This window comes from Rana temporaria, chromosome 1 (assembly GCF_905171775.1).
Source record: "Rana temporaria chromosome 1, aRanTem1.1, whole genome shotgun sequence".
Classification (NCBI taxonomy): Eukaryota; Metazoa; Chordata; class Amphibia; order Anura; family Ranidae; genus Rana; species Rana temporaria.
This window is the reverse complement of record NC_053489.1, coordinates 23,674,850-23,696,637: the sequence shown is the minus strand read 5'-3', so window position 1 is coordinate 23,696,637 and position 21,788 is coordinate 23,674,850. Positions and strand designations below refer to the sequence as shown.

The 21,788-nt window shown below is 46.2% G+C and overlaps 1 protein-coding gene across 1 annotated transcript; it reads right to left on the bottom strand.

Annotated features, from left to right (window-relative positions):
• Positions 1-309: 309 nt before the first annotated feature.
• Positions 310-21,168, bottom strand: LOC120929116 (extracellular calcium-sensing receptor-like). The gene is made up of 7 exons (XM_040340385.1): positions 20,894-21,168; positions 14,333-14,624; positions 10,825-11,266; positions 10,495-10,706; positions 5,508-5,732; positions 2,614-2,737; positions 310-1,223 (listed from the first exon to the last, which is right to left on the bottom strand). Exons 1-7 carry the CDS (start codon positions 21,166-21,168, stop codon positions 310-312), a joined length of 2,484 nt encoding a protein of 827 aa, XP_040196319.1.
• Positions 21,169-21,788: the final 620 nt, after the last annotated feature.

Genomic DNA, 21,788 nt, shown 5'->3' with positions numbered 1-21,788 from the left:
ACTGCGCAGGCGCCGTATAGAGCCGACTCGCAGTTCGACTACTTTCGGAAACTCGTGACGCGCCTTATCCGCCGAGGGGAAGTTTTTCTCAAGACGTCAATCATCTGGGCAAAGTCCCACATGACACTGCGCCTCTGCATAGGAACGCCTACTCCCGCGGGAGTGTGTACCCGGAAGCCGGGTGGAAAATTGCAATAATACGGTATGTACAGCAAAAAAACAAAAAACAAACAGCATACTGTAAATGTTGGAAGTATGCAGAATGTAATGTTATATACATGTTTTTAGGGTGAACCTCCGCTTTAAGCATTAATAGAATTGTCTGTTTTTCTTAGAAAGCAGATCTGTTTGCGTGTTCAAGCCTGGCCTAAATAGAATAATGAAACATTTTGGGAAAAATATACAGCTTAGAAGTCCAGCACTTGAGGCCAATATGGCAAATATCTCCACAGCCACTGTGTATTTCCCTTTGGTGCTCAGATAGGCCGGGATCATGGAAATCCAGACACTGCAGAACACCAGCATGCTGAAGGTGATGTATTTGGCCTCATTAAAACTGTCCGGTAATGTCCTCACCATGAAAGCCAGAACAAAGCTCACAGCTGCCAGGAACCCCATATAACCCAACACAGAGTAGAACCCGATAACTGACCCTTCATTACACTGAATGACGATCTTGTCCTGATAAGAGTGAGTGTCCATTTCACTAAAAGGTGGTGAAGTAGACAGCCAAATCAGACATATTGTACCCTGAGCACATGTAAGCAGTAACGCTACAAAATTTGGAAGTGTGACTCCAATCCATTTTCTCCAGTAGCTGCCAGGTTTAGTGGCTGTAAAAGCAATATAAACCATAATTGTTTTAGCCAGAAGACAGGAGACGGCTAAGGAGAAGATGGTACCAAAAGTGGTGACACGCAGTGTACAGGTTATATCCCGTGGACGACCAAGAAACAGGAACACACAGAGAAAGCTCAGCAAGATACAGACAAGCAGGACAAAGCTCAAACTCCGATTATTTGCTTTGATAATGGCGGTATCCACATAGGATATAAAGATTCCAATTATGAAGAGTATCACAAGACAGAGCAAGACAGAAAAGGATGCAAATACTGTAGACATATCGTCAGAGTAGGAGAGGAATTCCACCAGTTTTGGAATACACCGATCCTTCTTCTCATTTGGCCATTCTTCTTCTAGACATCGAATACAATTTTTACTATCTGCCAGAAATGAAAATATTCTCAATTAGAAAAACAAACAAACTCAATGGTGCAAAAAAGAAAAATAACAAAGTCCCAAGGTAAATAAGTCCAATTGGGGAGAATAACTTGTATGAGGGCTGTAGCTCTTCCAGCAGAGTATTGGATGATCTCTTTGCATTACAATAAACAAAAAAAACATTTAAGTGTATCAGTTTATTAAAAACTGCTTAACCACTTAAGCCCTGGACCATTTTGCTGGCCAAAGACCAGGCCACTTTTTGGGATTCAGCACTGCGTCGCTTTAACTGACAATTGCGCGGTCATGCGACGTGGCTCCCACAAATAGAGCTTTCTTTTGGTGGTATTCGATCCCCTTCTGCGGTTTTTATTTCTTGTGCTATAAATAAAAATAGAGCAACAATTTTGAAAAAAATGCTATATTTTTTGCTTTTTGCTATAATAAATATCCCCCAAAAATATATAAAAAACACGTTTTTTTCCCCTCAGTGTAGGCCGATATGTATTCTACATATTTTTGGTAAAAAAATGACAATAAGCGTATATTGATTGGTTTGCGAAAAAGTTATAGGCCCGGATTCACATACATCGGCGCATATTTATGCGGGTGTAGCATATCTAATATACGCTATACCAACGCACCGCACAGAGGCAAGCACTGGATTCACAAAGCACTTGCTCCCACTCGCTGTTAAAGATACGCTGGGTTTCCTCGGCGTAAGCCAGCGTAGGTGGAAGTGGGCGTGAGCCATGCTAATGAGGCGTGACCCCATGCAAATGATGGGCCAAGCATCATACAAGTACTTAAAATGAACAGCGCATGCACCGTCCCGTGGCCGCATCCCAGTGCGCATGCTCAGAATCACGTTGGAACTACTCCCTAAGATACGCCGGATATATATATATATATATATATATATATATATATATATATCAGTGCTATAAAAATGCCACTGGCAGGGAAGGGGTTAACACCAGGGGGCGGGGAAGGGGTTAAGTATGTTCTCTGGGTGTGTTCTAACTGTGGCCTCACTAGGGGAAATGACAGATCACTGTTCATACATTGTATGAACAGATTAACAGTCATTTCTCCCCTGACAGGACCGGGAGCTGTGTGTTTACACACACAGCTCCCGATCCTCGCCCTGTAACGAGCATTCGCGGGTGCCCGGCGGCGGGAGTCAGGGACGAGCGGGGGGCCCCTAGTGGCCGCTTAGAGAGCCGACGTTATAGTAAGGGCTCTCGCGCAGGGGAGCCGACCTGCCGCCGTAGAACTGCGGCGGCTGGTCGGCAAGTAGTTAATGGGCAAAGATTCTCTTTAATTCTCCAGCATCTACCAAAAACTGAAATACTAGTTTTGTTTATTAAGATCCTTAAAAATATGGTATACCTGTAGTATTGGATATCTCCCCTTCTGAACATGGGACACAGTCATGGCAGCAGGAATGAATCCTAGATTTAGATTGTTTTCTGGTTCCTGGTTGACAAATTTCTGAGCACCGAGACACGGGTATCTGAAAATGACAACATTTTACATCAAATCACTTATGACGCGTCCACACGATCGAAAATTTCGACAAGAAAAGTCAGATTTGAGCTTTTGGACGGAAATTCCAACCGTGTGTAGGCTCCATCTGACTTTTACTGTCGGAATTTCCGCCAACAAATGATTGAGAGCTGGTTCTCTAATTTCCCCTGGCAAAAATTCCTATCAGAAATTCCACTCGCACAAAAAAAACACGCATGCTCGGAATCAGGCAGAAAAGCCGAACTGCCTATTGAACTTCATTTATCTTGGCTCGTCGTACATCCTGTACGTCCCCGCATTCTTGACGGTCGGAATTTCAGACAAGATTTGTGTGACCGTGTGTATGCAAGACAAATTTGAGTCAACTGTCCATCAGAAAAAAAATCACGGTTTTCTTGTCTGAATTTCCGATCGTGTGTATGGGACATAACACTTATGCCTCGTACACACAACCGTTTTTCTTGGCAGGAAAAAAAACAAAGTTTTCCCGATGGGATTCCTCTCAAGCCTGCCTTGCATACACACGTTCAGGCCAAATACCATCGTCCAAAGCGCGGTGATGTACACCACGTACGACGGGACTATAAAGGGGAAGGTCCATTCAAACTGCGCCACCCTTTGGGCTGCTTTTGCTCGTGTTAGTAAAAGTTTGGTGAAAGACGATTTGCGCTTTTCAGTCTTCGTGCTTTTCAGTCCGTTGCAGCGTGACGAATGTGCTATCTCCATTCCGAATGCTTGTTTTACCAGAACAAGCGCTCCTGTCTCATACTTGATTCGGCATGCACGTTTTTTTCCCTCGGAAAAGCATACACAGGACCGTTTTTTCCCGATGGGAAAAAGTCCACTGGGAATCCCGGCGAGGAAAAAATAAAACATGTTCTCTTCTTTTTCCCCCGCAGTTTTCCTGTCGGGAAAACTGCGATGGAGCATACACACGGCCGGGATTCCATTTGGGCTCGGACTGGCCCGGCTGCATTCCTCCCCTCAAGACAGAGTCTGTTGGCACATCTGAGACCTACTCTGCTTCACAATGCTGATATTGCTGTGAGTGTTCCATGTCAGGTGCCTTCCCACCGGGTTTTGGTGTGAATTATTGGATTCCGCATTATTGCAAGTTCTGTTCTCTGCAATCGAACTCAGTGTGTTTACTGCACCAGGCTGCACCTCCTCACAAATTGAGGAAGGCGGGGAGGGAAGGGAGGAGGGTGGGGGAAAGGAAGAAAAGAGGGGGGGACCTGGCAGGGCCGGCCCTACCATGGGACCCGATGGTACCATTGTACCAGGCAGCACTTTCAGGGGGGCGGCAAATTGCCGCCCGCCCGCTATCCCATTCTGCCAGCTCTGCTCTCCACTCCACTGTGGGGCTAATTGCATGAATAGAGCCATAACAGGTCCTTTTTATATGCCTATTCATGTAAACAACCATAACAGGTCCTCTTTATACTCCTATATACATGTATAGAGCCATGATAGGTCCACTTTAGTTATCATGATATAAAATAATGGATGTGGGGGCATTTTGGTGGGTGTAATTTTTTTTTGGGGGGGGGGGGAGCATTTCATTCTTGGTACCAGGCAGCACAATGTCTTGGGCCGGCACTGGAACCTGGTAATGCCATCCTTTTTCGGCCTTCCTCCACCACAACAGATCTGTGACGGGTCTCCGCCATTTACAATCATTACTCTGACTGTGGGGTTTGGCTCAAATGATTTTAGTTTGTATATTTTGATGTATAATAAATAATTTTTTATATTATCCACGTGTTTTGTTATCAGTACCTTGAAAGTCCAATCAACCAGTCCTTTCTGAGTGACCTTTTTAGGGTACAGGTGGTACTAGCAAATACCACCCTATGTTCACTTAGTATAATTTTTCATATCTGACATGCGGTCTGCATGGTTGAAGGATGGCGACAACAGCAGAGAGAGAGGGAGAGAGAGAGAGAGAGAGGGAGAGAGAGGGAGAGAGAGAGGGAGAGGGGGAGGGGGAGAGGGAGGGAGAGAGGGGGAGAGAGGGGGAGAGAGAGGGGGAGAGGGAGAGAGGGAGAGAGACCATGGCGATCACATTGACACTGCACTTGTCACGCAGAGTGAAGAACCATCCCATTCTCCCATCCTCCCTCCCTTGCACCTTTAATCACCTTTGATCACTGGAACCATAAAGGGGCCCATGTTATTATCAAAATACCATTTCCATACTGTGCCTACATCAAATATGAACTACACTTACACCATATACTTGACCATCTAGACCAGGGATTTGCAATTAGCGGACCTCTAACTGTTGCAGAACTATAATTCCCATGAGGCATAGCAAGACTCTGACAGGCACAAGCATGACACCCAGAGGCAGAGGCATGATGGGACTTGTAGTTTCGTAACAGCTGGAGGTCCGCTAATTGCATATCCCTGATCTAGACTGTTGTTAAGTGCACCAACCTTATTAAAGGACCCCAACTATAGCTGTCAGAAGAACTTCAGAAAAGGACTCCCAATCCCCTATTAAGCCTTTCACTAGTCTATACCCTTTATCCATTTAATGGCCAATTCCACACCATCAGCCCAGGCCTAGTCTTGTCATCCTTAATGTACTCTGGCAGTATAGCCCCCTGAAAGCAGTTAAATCTATTTGCTTGGAGCTCAAGAGATTTTAAGACAAATGTGTACATTTGTCTTAAATTTCATCCAAACCCCCATTCTTTCTTTCATAAATTATTTTTGTTGTCCAGCTTTGCTGGAAATTAAAACCTACCTACCTTATTGTCCCTTTTGTTCCATGTTATGGCTTGTGCATCAATGTAAAATTGTTGACCGGCAGCTGATAAGGAATAGTTGCCAACATCAATGGGTACAAAGTAGAACTCATCCTTTACCCAATTTATTATTTTGTAGTGGTAGACAAATTCCCCTATGTCATTAAAAAAGGGCACTGAATCTGACATATCAAACGTGTATATTATTTTTGATATATAATGGTATAACTGAAAAGTAATATAAAAAAAAGTCCACCATATATTAAAATGAAAAGTAAACTGCCATATACATTATAACATGTTAATGTAGTTTCAAAGCGGCCATGTTGACACATTGCAGAAGCATGGTCCAAAGTTGTCATTAGGCAACCCCCTCTATAGATGCAAAAAATGTATAAAAGATAATGGATGGAAATAAAAGACGTGACAGTTGTTTAGAACTCACATTTCTTTTGCAAATAAAATATTATCTAGTTATGTGTAGATAGATGCAAATTGTTATGTAACAATGGGGAGAATAATCCATGTAGCACCCTCTAGTGTGTAACTAGTGTAGGTACATTAATTTTGGTGACTCATGATACTTGTGTGAGTCTGTAAATTGGTTGGGGTACTCCAGGTTAGGCTGGTGGGCTCTGCAGGGCAGGTGTCTTGTTCCTCCCCCTAGTTCCAGAAGCTTGGAGAAGCTTCTGGAAGTTAGTGGGCGGAGGGTAGGAGGTCCTGATCTGCATACTTGAGGGAATCTGGCCAATCCCCAGGCAGAAGGCAAGGCAGCATGCTAAGTAGCAGCGATGTAGGTGGAAGATGGAGTGCTGAGGTTGCTGTTGTGTGTCCTGGAAGGAGACCCTGGGTCTGGGGGCTCTGCTTCTAGGACAACTCTCCTCAACTCTCCCCATAAGTTGTCCCAGCTTATGGGGACCTGACAGTGCTTCACTTCCATGCCGGCAACACTTGGTGACCTGGTGAGTACCACCTGGGACCTTGACTTCTTCATGGTCTCCAAAATGTTAGATGCCCTGGACCAATCCCAAATGTGTTCATGTCGTTACAGAAATACAAGGCATTTTTGCTCCTGATGAGCGACCCAAGTCGTGAAACGCGTCGAGCTACAAACGTCATGCTTTCATATGTATCACTGCAGTATATTTTATTGTACCTAGTGTCTGTATATTTGGGTCATTGCTTGTATAACCCTTTTCCAACTAAGTCTGTGAATTATATATGTTTTTTAATTTCTTCAATAATGCAATATAGTCATGTACGATGCATTATGTGAAAGTATTAAAATATTTAATCTATAACTCATTTCCAGATATATTATTCTCCCCCAAACCACTGCAATCTTTCCCAGCACATGCTTCATTTAAAGTCCTGCTCTCTCTTGTTCTCCTTTATAGAATAAAAGCATCACATTCGATGCCATCGCCGCCATCTTGCTTCACCCTACCTATGCCGTGGAAGCTACCGCGCATGCGTCAAAGTCATTTCGAGCATGCGCGGGTTTCCACGGCGACAGGTAAGTATACACACTCTCTGGTTTCTCATCTGGAAACAGGCAAACGAGAATCTCGACGAGAAAAAAGAGAGCAGGTTCTCTTTTTTTCTCGTCGAGATTCTTGCCTGATTTCCAGACGAGAAACCTGAATGCCTAGTACACACGAACGGGAATCTCAGCAAGAAGCAGTTTTCTTGCTGTTTTTTGCCAGGAAACCTGGTCGTGTGTACGAGGCCTAAGATGACCACCGATTTTTGAGGCATATTTTTAAGTATAAAGGGTCGTCTTATACGCCGGAAAATACAGTATATACTGTGACAGACTCACCCGGGACATCCTCGAACCATCTTATGTCTAAAATCATCCTATATCCACTAGGGGCATAGGATGACTGAGTAATGATATCTTGGACTACCTGAGATGGGATAATTACGTAATTAGAATCCACAATATATTCCAGGATATCTGTAAAGAACTATTTACTGTTTGTTGATTCTGAAAATGCCATTTTTTTAATTGGATGTGAAAAACGGTCCTGTGTAGCTTCCAGAGCATTTTTCTCGACGTGAAAAATGCCCGATTTTTTTTTTAGAACCTGCTCTATTTTTTCTTGTCGTTTTTCACCTCGTCCTTTTTCACGTCGTGAAAAACGGTCGTGTGTACGCTTTAATGAGGGGGAAAAATGTTGCTCAGAAGCAAGTTATGAGACGGGGAAATTAGCAAAAGCAGCCCACAGGGTGGCGCCATTCAAATGGAACTTCATCCTTTAGGGCTCATGCACACTGGACGTTAAAATAACGTTATAAAAACGCCAGTAGCTTTGCAGTGAGTTTTTCAACTTGTTTCAATGTTTTTTTCAATCGCGTTTTTAGCGTTTTTCCGCGTTAGCGTTTTTTGGTTGAAGAAAATTTTATTTTTTCAATTGATCAAAAACGTTAAAAACGTTAAAACGCTGGTGAGTGAGTTTTTGAGCATTTATTGACGTTTATCAGCGTTAGAGCGTTTTTACAGCTGAAAAACATCTCTCAGAACCCACTAGTTTTTTATTTTTTTTTACTGCTCAAAAACGCCACTGCCCAAAACGGCTGATAACAGCCTATGTGTGCATGGACACGTAGGATAACATGATGGAGAGTTTATTGACTGTAGAAAAAAACGTCTACTGCCAAAAACAGCTGCTGTAAAAATGTCCAAAAACATCCAGTGTGCATGAGCCCTTATAGTGCCGTCGTATGTGTTGTATGTCACCGCGCTTTGCTCGAGCATTTTTTTTTTCACGAACGTGTGTATGAAAGGCAAGGCTGGGCTACCTCCCAGTCACCTGCCCCTTATCTATGCAGTCATGATCGGTAAGTTTGAGCCTGGATATTCTATGTTTTTGTATGTATATGCGCCCATTCCAGCGCTCCTTATTGTATAGACCGGTCATAGGTAGGGGCAGTGACTTTTGTTTGTTGTATTTATGTCATTGTGGTCAGGCAGCACACTGGCACCTTTGCTTCCATGTGCTGAGTGTGCAGTGTGCTTCTGCCCATTTAATGAGGGCTGGGCTACCTCCAGTCCCCTGCCCCTTATCTATCCATCAGCAGTCATGTGCTCCTACTGAGGAGACTTAAAGGGGTTGTAAAGGAAACATTTTTTTTCATAATAAGCATCCTTTACCTGCAGACATTCCTCTTTTCACTTCCTCATTGTTCGTTTTTGCTCAGAAGTTGCTCTATTTCTTCTCTGTTTTGTTCACTTCCTGCTTGTCTGATTTTACTGACCACTGTGATGGGAGGCTTTTCTGCGGTGGTCAGTAACATGCTCGCCCCCTCCTGGGAACTACATCTGTGTGGCTTGCCGCAATTCATGCTGGGAAATGTAGTTCTTACATGAACGAGCGCCCCAAACCAGGAAATGAATGAGAGAACAGAAACTAGAACGCCGTAGGTGATATAGATGAAGGAATTTAATAGGTATTTACTCGTTTTTTAACAGAATCATTACACTATTCTGTCTGTCTACCTTGCAGACATTAATTTTAGGCAAATTTCTTTATTCCTTTACAACTCCTTTAAAATGCAATGTTATAGTTAGGACTGCAGTATACAGAGCGACTTGACGGGGGCCTGCAGCTTACACATGCATTTGCAAATGCATGCAACTAAACCTCTGTTTTTAACGCACACAGTTAGACAGGTGAATTTGGTTGGTTGCTGATTGGTCTTTAAGTTTGAGCCTGGATATGCTATGTTTTTGTATGTATGAAATCAGTGGCATCTTAAGAGCATTATAGGCCCCCGGGCAATACAGTGCATTGGGGCCCTGTCTACACAATCGTGCACGAGAATTTACTGACAAAAATCATGAAATTTACTGGCAGAACCACATTTTTTTTACTGGCGCTGCAAAAAAAGGTACCTAAAATTACAGTTTTACAAATTTCTTCATTGACATGAAGGTTGGGTTACTATAACCCAGCCTTCTCAGAGTTTCCTCTTACATCAGATTCTGCAGGATTCCCCCTTACAGTGAAAGGGAACTCTTATGTAAAGGGGAACGCTGGAGATCATGATGTAAAGGGGAACTCTGATGTGGAGGGGGACTCTGGTGACCAGAGACTACCTTATATCAGAGTTCACTGCTTTCTCTTTACATCAGGGTCCTTGCACTGTAAGGGGGAATCCTGCAGACTCTGATGTAAAGGGGAACACCAGGAACTCTGATGTGTGGGGCACTCTGGTGACCAGAGACCACCTTCCGTAGAGTAAATACACTAAGGTAAGGGGGGGTCACTAATATTTTTGTATTCACTCCCCCCTTACATCAGCAACCACCCGTCCCTTAGACTGGCCTGGCGGCGCTATCACTGACCTCCTCTCAGGTGCAACATGCACGGCTCAGTCAGATGGCTCCAGCATGGCTGCTCTGGTTTTATCCTACTGTCTCCTCATGTCTGACTTCTCCCGTGACCCCCATCCCGGAGGCGATCCTACTCTTGACTCCTCTTCCTCAGAGACTGTAGACACGATACAGTTCTACAGTTCTGACCCGCTGCTCTCCATCATTGTTTACTGGGGTTGCTGGGCAGCCGATGGGGGGCCCCCCAGGCAAGTGGGGCCCCCGGGCAACTTCCCAGCGTGCCCAATGGAAAAGACAGCCCTGTATGAAAGGCAGGCTTGAGAGAAACCACGACAAATCACGTCGATAAAAACGTCATTTTTTTTCATGACATGAATTAGAGTCGGTTCACACTGACTTTGGGGGCGACTCTGCAAGTCGTCCTGAGGACGACTTCGGAGGTGATTTGCAAAACGACTTCTGTATAGAAGTCAATGCAGGTCGCCCCGAAGTCGTTCAGGAACCTTTTTCTAAGTCGGAGCTATTAGAACGGTTCCATTGCATTGAATGGGACGCGACTCGTCAGGCGCCTGAGCCGCCTGACGAGTCGCCCCAGTGTGAACCGGCTCTAACGGTCGTGTGTACGCGGCATCAGTCACTAAAGTTGATTACCTGGTTGATTTTTCTTTTAGTGATGTCCTTTTGTTGTACATTCATATCATGCAGAGCCTTAGCCATTGCTTCTACTGCATAATACACTCTGGAAGAGACCCCTACAGATAAATATTGCTTCATGGTCATAATGAGACCACCAATTGTGTCATTGTAACTGAAACTCAGATCGTTATCATACAAGTTTTGTAACAAAGCCATCTCGCTTTGTACTATGTGCAATACATACTGAATCAGCAGACTTTCGTTATGTTCTGCCACTTGTATGTATAGAGTCCAAAAAAAATTCAATTCCTGGAATCGGCAAAGGGAAAAAACTGACTGCCAAACATGCCGAAGTTTTCATTCCATTTGTCAAGTCATCAACGGAGGCGTAATGTGGGGGTAAAATAATTATTCCCTCATTATTCATTGTCTCAAAATGGGCAAGAAATATAAGGAAATCGACTGTAAAGGATCCACACAAGACTCCAACTCTAGAATACGTGTTTTTTAAAGTCACAAACATCCTGAACCAGGACTCCTCCTTTGAGTTCACTTCCAGAATAAATTCTGAACAAATTTCCTGAACAGCCAAATATCTCTTTAGTATCTGTAGTTCCTCGTCCCCGGTGTCATTATCTGATACAAAAATCCCAACCCAAGTCCAGCCAAAGACGTTTAATATTTCTGCCACAATAGAATAATAAATGTGATTGTTTTGAACGGTGCGGAAAACATGTGGATATTCCTGTCTATTGCTCAAGGTGTAATCTGTGGAGCCGTAGCTGATCTGAGAGGCAGAGAAAAAAACATTATTTGAAGAGTCAATCCCAGTGGAAGAAATTATCATTAGAAATGGTAAACCTAGGCCAACAGTGGCTGAGAAAAAGATGCTGTTTCCCTTGCGTAGTTGACCCATACTGTTTTTATCATCATTTGTAGAAATACACTTATCTGGGAAGGCTGTCCAAAAGGCAGGGCCGATCCTAGGGTCACAGGCGCCTGGGTGCTTAAATATTTCTGGCGCCCCCACATGGGCGTTGTCATTTTACTAACTCCCCCCCTTTACATCTCATTATAAATCACATCTGTAGATGGACTAGGTGCAGGAATGGGCAGGGGCTGTGTATCCTATGCAATCTATCATGCCATAAAACATCTAGAGCAGGGGCAGCCCAGAGCATGTGTAAAGGGATGCTGGGGATGCTATCCCCCAGTACACAGTACACTGAACACTGTGACTCACCTCGATTCTCTCTCTGTGCAGCCTGAGATAGAGATGGGAGTGGGAGGCATTCCAACTGGAGTTGGTGGAGACAGTGCGGGATCCAAGACTCCCAGTGTTAGGAATTCATTCCTGCACATCAGCACTCAGCAGCCACTGAAAACTAGAACTCTCATGTCAGAAAGAGGAGCGGCCCCTCCCCTGAGCACTGCCAGGCTGGACGGGCTGCCCTATGCTCACACATCAGTTCTGGACGGACACATACCTATGCTCAGAACACTAGTTCTGGACAGACACAAACAAGGAGAGAAGGAGGGCTGGGAGAACTCTGGCACTTTGGCGCCCCCACCTCTGCAGATGCCTGGGTGCAATGCACCCTGTGCACCCTGCCTAGGATCAGCCTTGCCAAAAGGTTTAGGAGTGTGTCTATGGGAATGTTTGACCATTCTTTCAGAAGCGCATTTGTGAGGTCAGGCACTGTTGTTGACAAGAAGGTCTGGCTCGCAGTATTCGTTCTAATTCATCCCAAAGGTGTTCTATGGGGTTGAGACTCTGTGCAGGCCAGTCAAGTTCCTCCACCCCAAACTCTCTCATCCATGTCTTTATGAACCTTGCTTTGTGCACTGGTGTGCAGTCATGTTGGGGCCATCCCCAAACTGTTCCCAAAAAGTTGGGTGTATGAAATTGTCCAAAATGTCTTGGTGTGCTGACGCCTTAAGGCCTCGTACACACGATAGGTTAAAAAGAGGACAGCGGTCTGATGGACCATTTTCATTGGTCAAAACCGATCGTGTGTAGGCCCCATGGGTTATTTAACCATCGGTTAAAAAAAAGCCAACTTGCTTTAAATTTAACCGTTGGATTCCTAACCGATATTGCGATTTTTTTTAACCAAAAATAGGTAAAAGAATACGTATTGGCCTAAACTGAGGGAAAAAAAATGTTTTTATATCTTTTTTTGGGGATATTTATTATAGCAAATAGTAAAAAATATAATTTTTTTCAAAATTGTCGCTCTATTTTTGTTTATAGCGCAAAAAAATAAAAACCACAGAGGTGAAAAAATACCACCAAATGAAAGCACTATTTGTGGTAAAAAAAGCACGTCAATTTTGTTTGGGAGCCACGTCGCACGACCGCGCAATTGTCAGTTAAAGCGACGCAGGGCCGAATCGCAAAAAGGGGCCAGGTCCTTAACTTGCATATTGGTCCGGGTCTTAAGTGGTTAAAGAATCATTGTAATCTTTTGATGAAGATTTTTCTTTTGTTTGTTCACTTTGCTGCATTTAAATCGATAACAATATAACATTTTTGTTTCGACCGATTCGAAAATTTATTGATTTGAACGTTTCGAATCTACAAAATCCGTAAATTCCCGAACACAAATTGAAAAAATCAACCGAATTGAACTAAAAACAAAATAACTAAATTAACGAATCAAAACAATTTTTTTTATCATGCACATGTCTAAAAAAATTACCGTATTTATCGGGGTATACCGCGCGCCGATGTATAACGCGCACCCCAACCTTAGAAAGGTAGTTTAAGAAAAAAAAATTTGCCCTGCGTCCATCGGTGGCCTTGTCCGGCGTCCGTCTGCTGCCTTGCGCGGGGTCCGTCCACCCTTGTGGGTGTTCGTCTGCGGCTTTGGAGGTGTCCGTCTGCGGCCTCCATCCAGGTGTCCGTCTCCGTCCAGCGTGTCCGTCTGCGAGTCCATCCGCACAGAGGCGTATCTAGTGAAAATAGCGCCTATGGCAAGCACTAAAACTGCGCCCCTGTCTAAACATTTGAAACCCATCTTTCAGATAACCTTAACAAAAAAAACAGCTAACAAAACTAGTGATATTTATCATCCCTTGTGATACCTTGGGTATTGACATATCCTTTTTATGGAGAAATCTGGGGTTTATTAGACCCCTGATCCCTCCTCTGCCCTCCAAGGAGAACCTATACTGGAAGTGATGAAATCTTCATCAGTTAAGGCCTCAGTTTTCACAGAGGAGAGGGAGAAACTGATGTTCCTCCTTCTTCTTTGTGTGCTGCCAATCCGACCAGATGGAATGGGAGAGCCTGGGAGAACAAGGGAGGGCTGTGGCTGAACTCAGTAGGGATAGTGCTGCCATTGTCCATTAGCAAAGGTGCTGAAAAGGAGATCCTGCCTATGAGGGAAGAAGAGACCCTCAGACCCTGGTAAGTGCCTTGCTGCCCAGCCACTCAACAGCGCCCCCTTCATATGGCGCCCATGGCACTTGCCATGGCTGCCATACCCTAGATACGCCACTGCATCCGCACCTTGCCCTGTGTGTTCGGCTCCTCTCGGCTTGTCTCGGCTCCTCTCGCGTGGCTGCGGGCAATGCGGAGCGTGGCCGAGCCTAGCCGAGTGCGCAGTACACTCGGCTCTAGGCTCAGAGACAGCGGGGATCGGCGTATAACGCGCACCCACGATTTTCCCCTGATTTTAAGGGAAAAAAAGTGCGCGTTATACGCCGATAAATACGGTACATAATATGGTTTGATTATTCCCCTGTATAAAAAAAAAATACACAACATCAACTATTTTCATTGGGGCGTCCTTTCTTTTTCACATGAGTGTAGATTCGTTTCATCTGAAGAAAAGCCTATTGAACCTACCTGTGTATATTTGTAAAGTCCAAGTATTTGGGCGATTGGAATTGTTGTGGTGGAAAAGTGATCTCCAATCACCCCAGCCAGCTTGCCGTGTCTTGTACAGGTATAATTCGGAACGGTCTTCTCTGGTCCAGATAAGATCTTCAAAATACTGCTTACGGCTCTTCTGGTATCCAAACATGAGTCAATTAGATGATATCCAAGTGTGATGTTGGGCAAAATATATGGATTCTGATTTATTTTATCAAGAGCATAAAGGAAATTATAAATATTCATGTGAAACTGTTGATATGGACTGCAAACATAGAAAAAAGAAATAAGCAGGTCAAGTGTTTAGGGACTCTCTAATGACTGGGATAGTACCACTGGATAAAGCCAATGTGGTGTCCATTCTAAAAAAGGGATCTATGGCCCAGATTCTCAAAGGGCTTACGACGGCGCAACGCCATGTACGCCGTCGTAAGTCCTAATCTGGGCCGTCGTATCTATGCGACTGATTCTTAGAATCAGTTACGCATAGATATCCATTAGTTCCGACAGGCGTAAGGCCCCGTACACACGACCAAACATGTATGCTGAAACTGGTCCGCGGACCAGTTTCAGCATACATGTTTGGTCGTGTGTAGGCGCGAGCGGGCAGATTTCCAGCAAACATTTGCCCGCCGGGCCTTTTCCCAGTAGACAAATATTCCTGGACGTGTTTTAAAACCGTCCGCTGGAATCCTGCCCGCTCGGACATGTACGGTCGTCAGTACAGACCAAACGTACATGTCTGAGCGCCCGCCGTCCCTCGCATGCGTCGAATGAGTTCGACGCATGCGTGGAAGCATTTAAATGGCAGGCCCGCCCACGTCGCCGCGTCATCGCCGCGTCATCGTCGCGGCGACGACGCGGCCACGCCCCGCGTATTGTTTACGCGCGGACTTCTGTACGATGGTTAGTACAGCCATCGTACAGAAGCCCTCGGGCAGACATGTACGGTGAAAACGGTCCGACGGACCGGTTTCATCGTACATGTTTGCTCGTTAGTACCCGGCCTTAGGCTCTTACGCTGTCGGATCTTAAATGCAATTTTTTTTTTTGCCGCTAGGTGTCGCCTCCGTCGTTTTCCCCATCGAATATGCAAATTAGCAAAATACGCGAACGTACGCGCGGTCGACGCAGTGAAGTTATGACGTTTACATTAGATTTGCGCCGCGTAAAGTTGCCCCTGCTATATGAGGGGCAACCAATGATAAGTATGGCCGTCGTTCCAGCGTCGAAATGTAAAAATTTACGTTGTTTGCGTAAGTCGTCCGTGAATGGGGCTGGACGCCATTTACGTTCAACATCAAAACCAATGACGTCCTTGCGACGTCATTTGGAGCAATGCACCCTGGGATATTTTCCGGACGGCGCATGCGCAGTATGTTCGGCGCGGGAACCCCCTACCCAGCTAATTTGAATTAGGCGGGCTTGCGCCGGGTGATTTACGCTACGCCGCCGCAACTTTACAGGCAAGTTCTTTGTGAATAAAGCACTTGCCTGTAAAACTTGCGGCGGCGTAACGTAAACCAGATACGTTACGCCCGCACAGTTTTACGCCCAGATACGAGAATCTGGGCCAAAGTCTTTATTAAGTAAATATGGATGGTCATAAATGGTCTAAGGTTATCAGTGGTGTACCCCAAAGTTCAGTGCTGGGACCCTTACTTTTTAATATCTTTATAAATGATATTGGGTCTGAGATCAAAAGTAACATTTCTGTCTTTGCAGATGACACCAAGCTATGCAGTGGAATAACGTCCTTACAGGATGTCGCCAATTTACAAGCCGATCTCAATGCTCTGTCTGATGGGGCGACTAAGTGGCAGATGAAGAGAGAGAGAGAGAGAGAGAGAGAGAGAGAGAGAGGGAGAGAGAGAGAGAGAGAGAGAGAGAGAGAGAGAGAGAAAAAAAATATATATATATATATATATATATATATATATATATATATATATATATATATATATATATATATATATATATAAAAAAAAATGTTTCCCTCAGTTTAGACCGATACGTATTCTTCTACATTTTTTTGTAAAAAAAATCACAATAAGCGTTTATCGATTGGTTTGCGCAAAAATGTATAGCGTTTACAAAATAGGGGACAGTTTTATTAAATTTTTATAAAAAAAATGTTTTACTACTAATGGCGGTGATCAGCGATTTTATTCGTGACTGCGACATTATGGCGGACACATCGGACAATTTTGACACATTTTTGGGACCATTGTCATTTTCACAGCAAAAAATGCATTTAAAATGCATTGTTTAACATGCACAAACAGGAACCTATACTAGGGCAAAAGACAGGAAGGGGAAGTGATGATTTATAGGGTCACTGATCAGGTGACTACCAACAGCTGGTCCCAGGGTGGAGCCAACATCCAAACTCAAGGAGCAGAACATAAGGATTCTACCGTAAAGTGGATGTAAACCCGCTCTCATCCTTACTAAACTACTGCCATAGTGCTGATCTACAAGGATATAGATGCCTCCTGCATGTATCCTCACCTGTCAAATATCTCCTCTCTGTCTGTTATGAGACCCGAAAAACTGCAGATTCTGTGGGTGGATCTGTTGTCTGGAGCTCGGTGGGTGGAGTTGTGATGTCAGCAGACTCCCCGCCCTCCTTTACACTCCCCTTGTCAACATGCATTTTTTCCTTTGTACTTCTTACAATAAATCCTGCTATGATCACTAACATACATTCAAAACCCAGAAAAGTCACCACAGGACTTCAGAAAAGGAGTGGGGGTGGGAATTAACCACTTAAGCCCCGGACCTTTAGGCAGCTAAATGCCCATCCTGGAATTAGCCACAGCCCTGCATAATGACATCATCAGCCAGACACAACGCGTACATGCAGTGCAGCCACTGGTCAAGGTACTGACAACCAGTGTTGTAACTAACGGCGTTTAAATAAACGCTGTTAGGTAACGATGGGTCTCCTGAGGGTAACGAGTAATCTATCAGATTACTTTTTCCCTCTCAGCAACGCCGTTCCCATTACTGGGCGGCGTTACCGCAATTACTTCTACGCATATCAGCACTGCAGCCATCGCCCGTCGGCCATCCATTATTAAAAATAGCTTGCCTCCTGAGTGTTCCGTGATTGGCGGAACACTCATTTTCCCAGCAGAGCCTCTGTTTAGTGTTCAGCCTATCACAGATGTCCTTTCGTCCGAGGCTGAGGATGAGAAGGCATCCGTGATAGGCTGAACACTAAACAGAGGATCTGCTGGGAAAATTAGTGTTCCGCCGATAACGGAACACTCAGGAGGTGCGCTTTTTTAATAATGGATGGCCGCCGGCTCCCTCTCCCCTCCTCCTCCCTCCCTCACAGTCCGGAGCCGCCAGGAGGAGGCCGCCCGCCGAGTCACCGACAGCCAGGCTACAGCACAGCACAGCAGGGAGCGGCCATCCCAGCCATGGCACCAAGCCAAGGACGTAAGGTAAGCGGGCGATTAAATGTGAAGTGACTGTACTAAAAAAAAAAAAAGTTTGCTGGTGATAAAGCAGGGCAATTGCAGCCTAGTACAGTACTAGGCTGCAATTGCCCTGCTTTATCACCAGCAAACTTTGTTTTTTTGTTTTTTTATTCTAAAGTTTAAGGTCCATAGTGCTTATTAACCCTTGGCTCCATTCATATGTAGATGTGCTGCCTGCAGCTTTTTTGACTTTGGTGTAATAGTCAGTAAGGGGTGCTGTCATGGATGTTCACTCAGCAAGTGTGCCTAGATTCAGTGTAATGAACCATTCAGTCAGTAACATGTCTTTGTAATAGCAAAAGAGGAGAAAATGGCAGGGGCCAATCTGATGGACTATATAGCACCAACTACAAACCCTTCTTGCTGAAGCCTTACTGTCGTCCATATACTCTTCTCTTGAGGTTTTGAGGGAGGTCCAAATCTTGCCTGTAAGTGATTGCTGAGACCAGCTGTTCACCAAATCACCCTTTTCTTAGCTTGTCCCCTTAAGCAGGGCCGGATTTCAGACAAGGACACCGAGGCCAGGCCTCGGGGTGGCAGTGGGTGCAAGGGCGGCGCCGCCTGTGCGGGGACGTCACGCCGCTTACAGCCAATCGCTGATCGGTCCTCGCTATGCTCTTTACGTCGCTTAGCAACTTTCCTGAAGGTTCCCAAGCGTTCCCGCACCCGAGCCACAGAATTTTCCAGAGGCCTCCAGTCCGAGAGAGCGCTGTCCAATCAGGGGCAACGGGTTGGTCATTTACGTCAATAGGAAAGGAGAAGCTTTGTGAGCGTTCCAGACGGAGCTGTTAGTCAGACAACAGCTCGGCCAATCAGTGTCGTGAGGGGGCGGGCTAAACAGAAGCTTCAGGACTGTTCCAGATGGAGATGTCAGTCAAACAGCTCGGCCAATCAGTACTGTGAAGGGGGCGGGCTGGGGGGAAGCTTCAAGACTGTTCCAGATGGAGATGTCAGTCAGGCAATTAAAATTACATTTTTATTTTTTTTACCTAATTTCTATTACATAGGGGGGGGCTCTCAGAAGCCCCCTATGTGATGGTGTGTGTGTGTGTGTGGGGGGGGGGGGGGGGGGGGCGGCATTGAAGGACCCGGCCTTGGGGCGGCAAAGGGAGAAAATCCGGGCCTGCCCTTAAGCCCATGTCATAATGAAGATTTACAGCAAGTATTTGTAGCACCGACAGACTCCCTCTCCTTGTGTCCATACCAAATTTGTGATCCTGTTCCTGATGACCACTTGCTGGAGATTTTGTAACAGCCTCACTGTGCCTGTAACATGCCTCACTGTGCCTGTAACATGCCTCACTGTGCCTGTAACATGCCTCACTGTCAGTGAGGCATGTTACAGATGGCACAGTGAGGCATGTTACAGATGGCACAGTGAGGCATGTTACAGATGGCACAGTGAGGCATGTTACAGGCACAGTGAGGCATGTTTACAGATGGCACAGTTACTTTGCTGAGTAACTAATTACTTTGCCAATGAAGTAACTGAGTCACTAACTCAATTACTTTTTCGGACAAGTAATTTGTAACTGTAACTAATTACTAATTACTAGGAAGATGAGCAACACTGCTGGCAATACTGCATTTCCTTGCAAGTGGATCTTTTCAACATACAAGTGGAGTCGTGGCTGGGATGTCACAATCCACCATGAGCAGACGTGTGCACCAGGTTGTCCCCACAATCCTCAGACGCATGTCCCACCACATCATCAAACCCACCCATGAGCATCTGCGGCAGAAGGCAATGCAGGATTTCTTCAGAATTGCCGGATTCCCACGCACCATGGGGGAAGTTGATTGCACACATGTGGCACTATGGCCCCCCCGTGCCACAGAGCACATATATCGTAATCGTAAGCATTGCCATTCCATCAACGTACAGGTGATAGCCGATGCCCAATGCCTCATATGGCACGTCCGTGCCAAACACCCCGGGGCCAGCCACGACAGCTACATATACCGTCAAAGCAACATCCCAACAGAATTTGAACAGAATGTGTACAGGGACAGCTGGCTGGTTGGTGAGTGACATGGGAGTCAGGCATGACTGTCCGACCCCATGATGTAGACATCACGAGGGGCACATGCACGACTAACATCCTCCTGTCTTTTCCCTTCCAGGTGACTCGGCATATGCACTTGGGCCCCATCTCATGACTCCATTCCGGAATCCCCAAACCACAGGAGAGAGAAAATACAATGCTGCACACATACGTACCCATGCAGTGGTGGAACGCACATTTGGCATCCTGAAGTCCTGTTTCCGATGTCTGGATAAGTCCGGGGGGACCCTGTTGTATTCCCCAAACTTCGTGTGCCAGATCATCAGTGCATGTTGCGTGCTGCACAACTACGCCATGAGAAAGGGCCTGGATATTGACATACGTGATGACCTGACCCCCCAACCACACAGTCCCCCCCTAACCGAGGCTACCCCGTCTGCTGAGGGTAGAGCAGTCAGGAGATGCCTTGTGGTAGGCATCTTTGCACGTTAAACACACACATTCATCATGGCACATGGACAATGCACGCATGCACACCACTGTGGTCCCTAGCTCACACACACCACATCCACCTCACATTGGATTAGCCCAAGTCCACCGTGCAGAACTTGCAAGCAGCAACGCCGCGCCAAGGCCCCAATGGTGTCGCTGTCCATTCATACCACATTCACACACCAGTCACACCAAAATAAAAAAGCTCATGACCTGAGCATAGACAGAAAATAAAAAAGCTCATGACCTGAGCATAGACAGAAAATAAAAAAGCTCATGACCTGAGCATAGACAGAAAATAAAAAAGCTCATGACCTGAGCATAAAAAACAAAAACAAACTCATATTCTGAGCAAAACCCCCCAAAAAACGGCACTCATTTGCCCTGACGTGGGCTGCACCGCGTGCCACGTCTCTAGCTCCTCAGCTGCCTGGGGGGAGCCTCGGGTGGGGGGTGGGGCATCTGGAGGTGGCTCTTTCCCAGGTCTGCCACTCCTGGCAGGTGATGGCTGCCTGCCCTCCAAGGCCACGGCAATGCGGCTGAGGAACAGGTTTGTCTGGGCTTGCATCCTCAGCTGGCGGGTGTGGTTGTGCCGCCGGTTGCGCTGCCTCCCCTCCTCCTGGATGACAGCCGTTTTGGCCTGGACTGCCACAGTCAGGGTCTGCACCTCTGACACCAGGTTTGCAGTGGTGGCCTGCAGCTCACTCAGGCAGGTGACTACTGCAGCACAATTGCCGCTGACATCCTGCAGGCCATCTGTAATCTGCGCCGAGGAGGCCAGGCTGTCAGCCACCCTGTGCAGGTCCCCGGCTATTTCCCCCATATGCCGGGTCTGCCGGGCCTGGTTCCTTGCTATTTGTTCCTGCAGGGAATCCAGAACACCCCTGGTCTTCCGTGACGCCTTCCTGGAGGCAGAAGATGACTGGGACCGGCTGTAGGGTGAGGCCCTTGAGGGGCTTCCCCTGCTGGGGGCTGAGCCAGAGGGGCTTCCCCTGATGGGGGGGAGGTGTGAGAGGGACCAGGCAAATCAGATGCCTCCTCTATATAGAGGCAACCCTGATCCAGCGTCACCGTCTCCTCCTCAACCACCTCGAGGGGAGAGGTGTGGGCACTCCCCTCCACCGCTTGATCTTGGCTTCCTAGGGTGTCAGGCTCAGGATGTTCCGGGGATGGCGTGGGATGGCCACTGGCAGCAGATGGCCCCGCTCCCTCCTGCACATCTGTGGATGACACAAATCAGTCACATGTTTGTGGACCCACACACTTGACACATGTTCCCTTCCACCCCCTCACATGCTACACACCGGATGGGGGATAAAAAGCACTTACCTGTCCTCGAGGCTTGCTCAAGGGAATCAAAGCCCTCCAGGCCCTCCAACTGCTCCCTCTCTAGACACCGGGCAATCACCTCCTCCTCCGGGGTCAAGGTCAATGCACATGGTG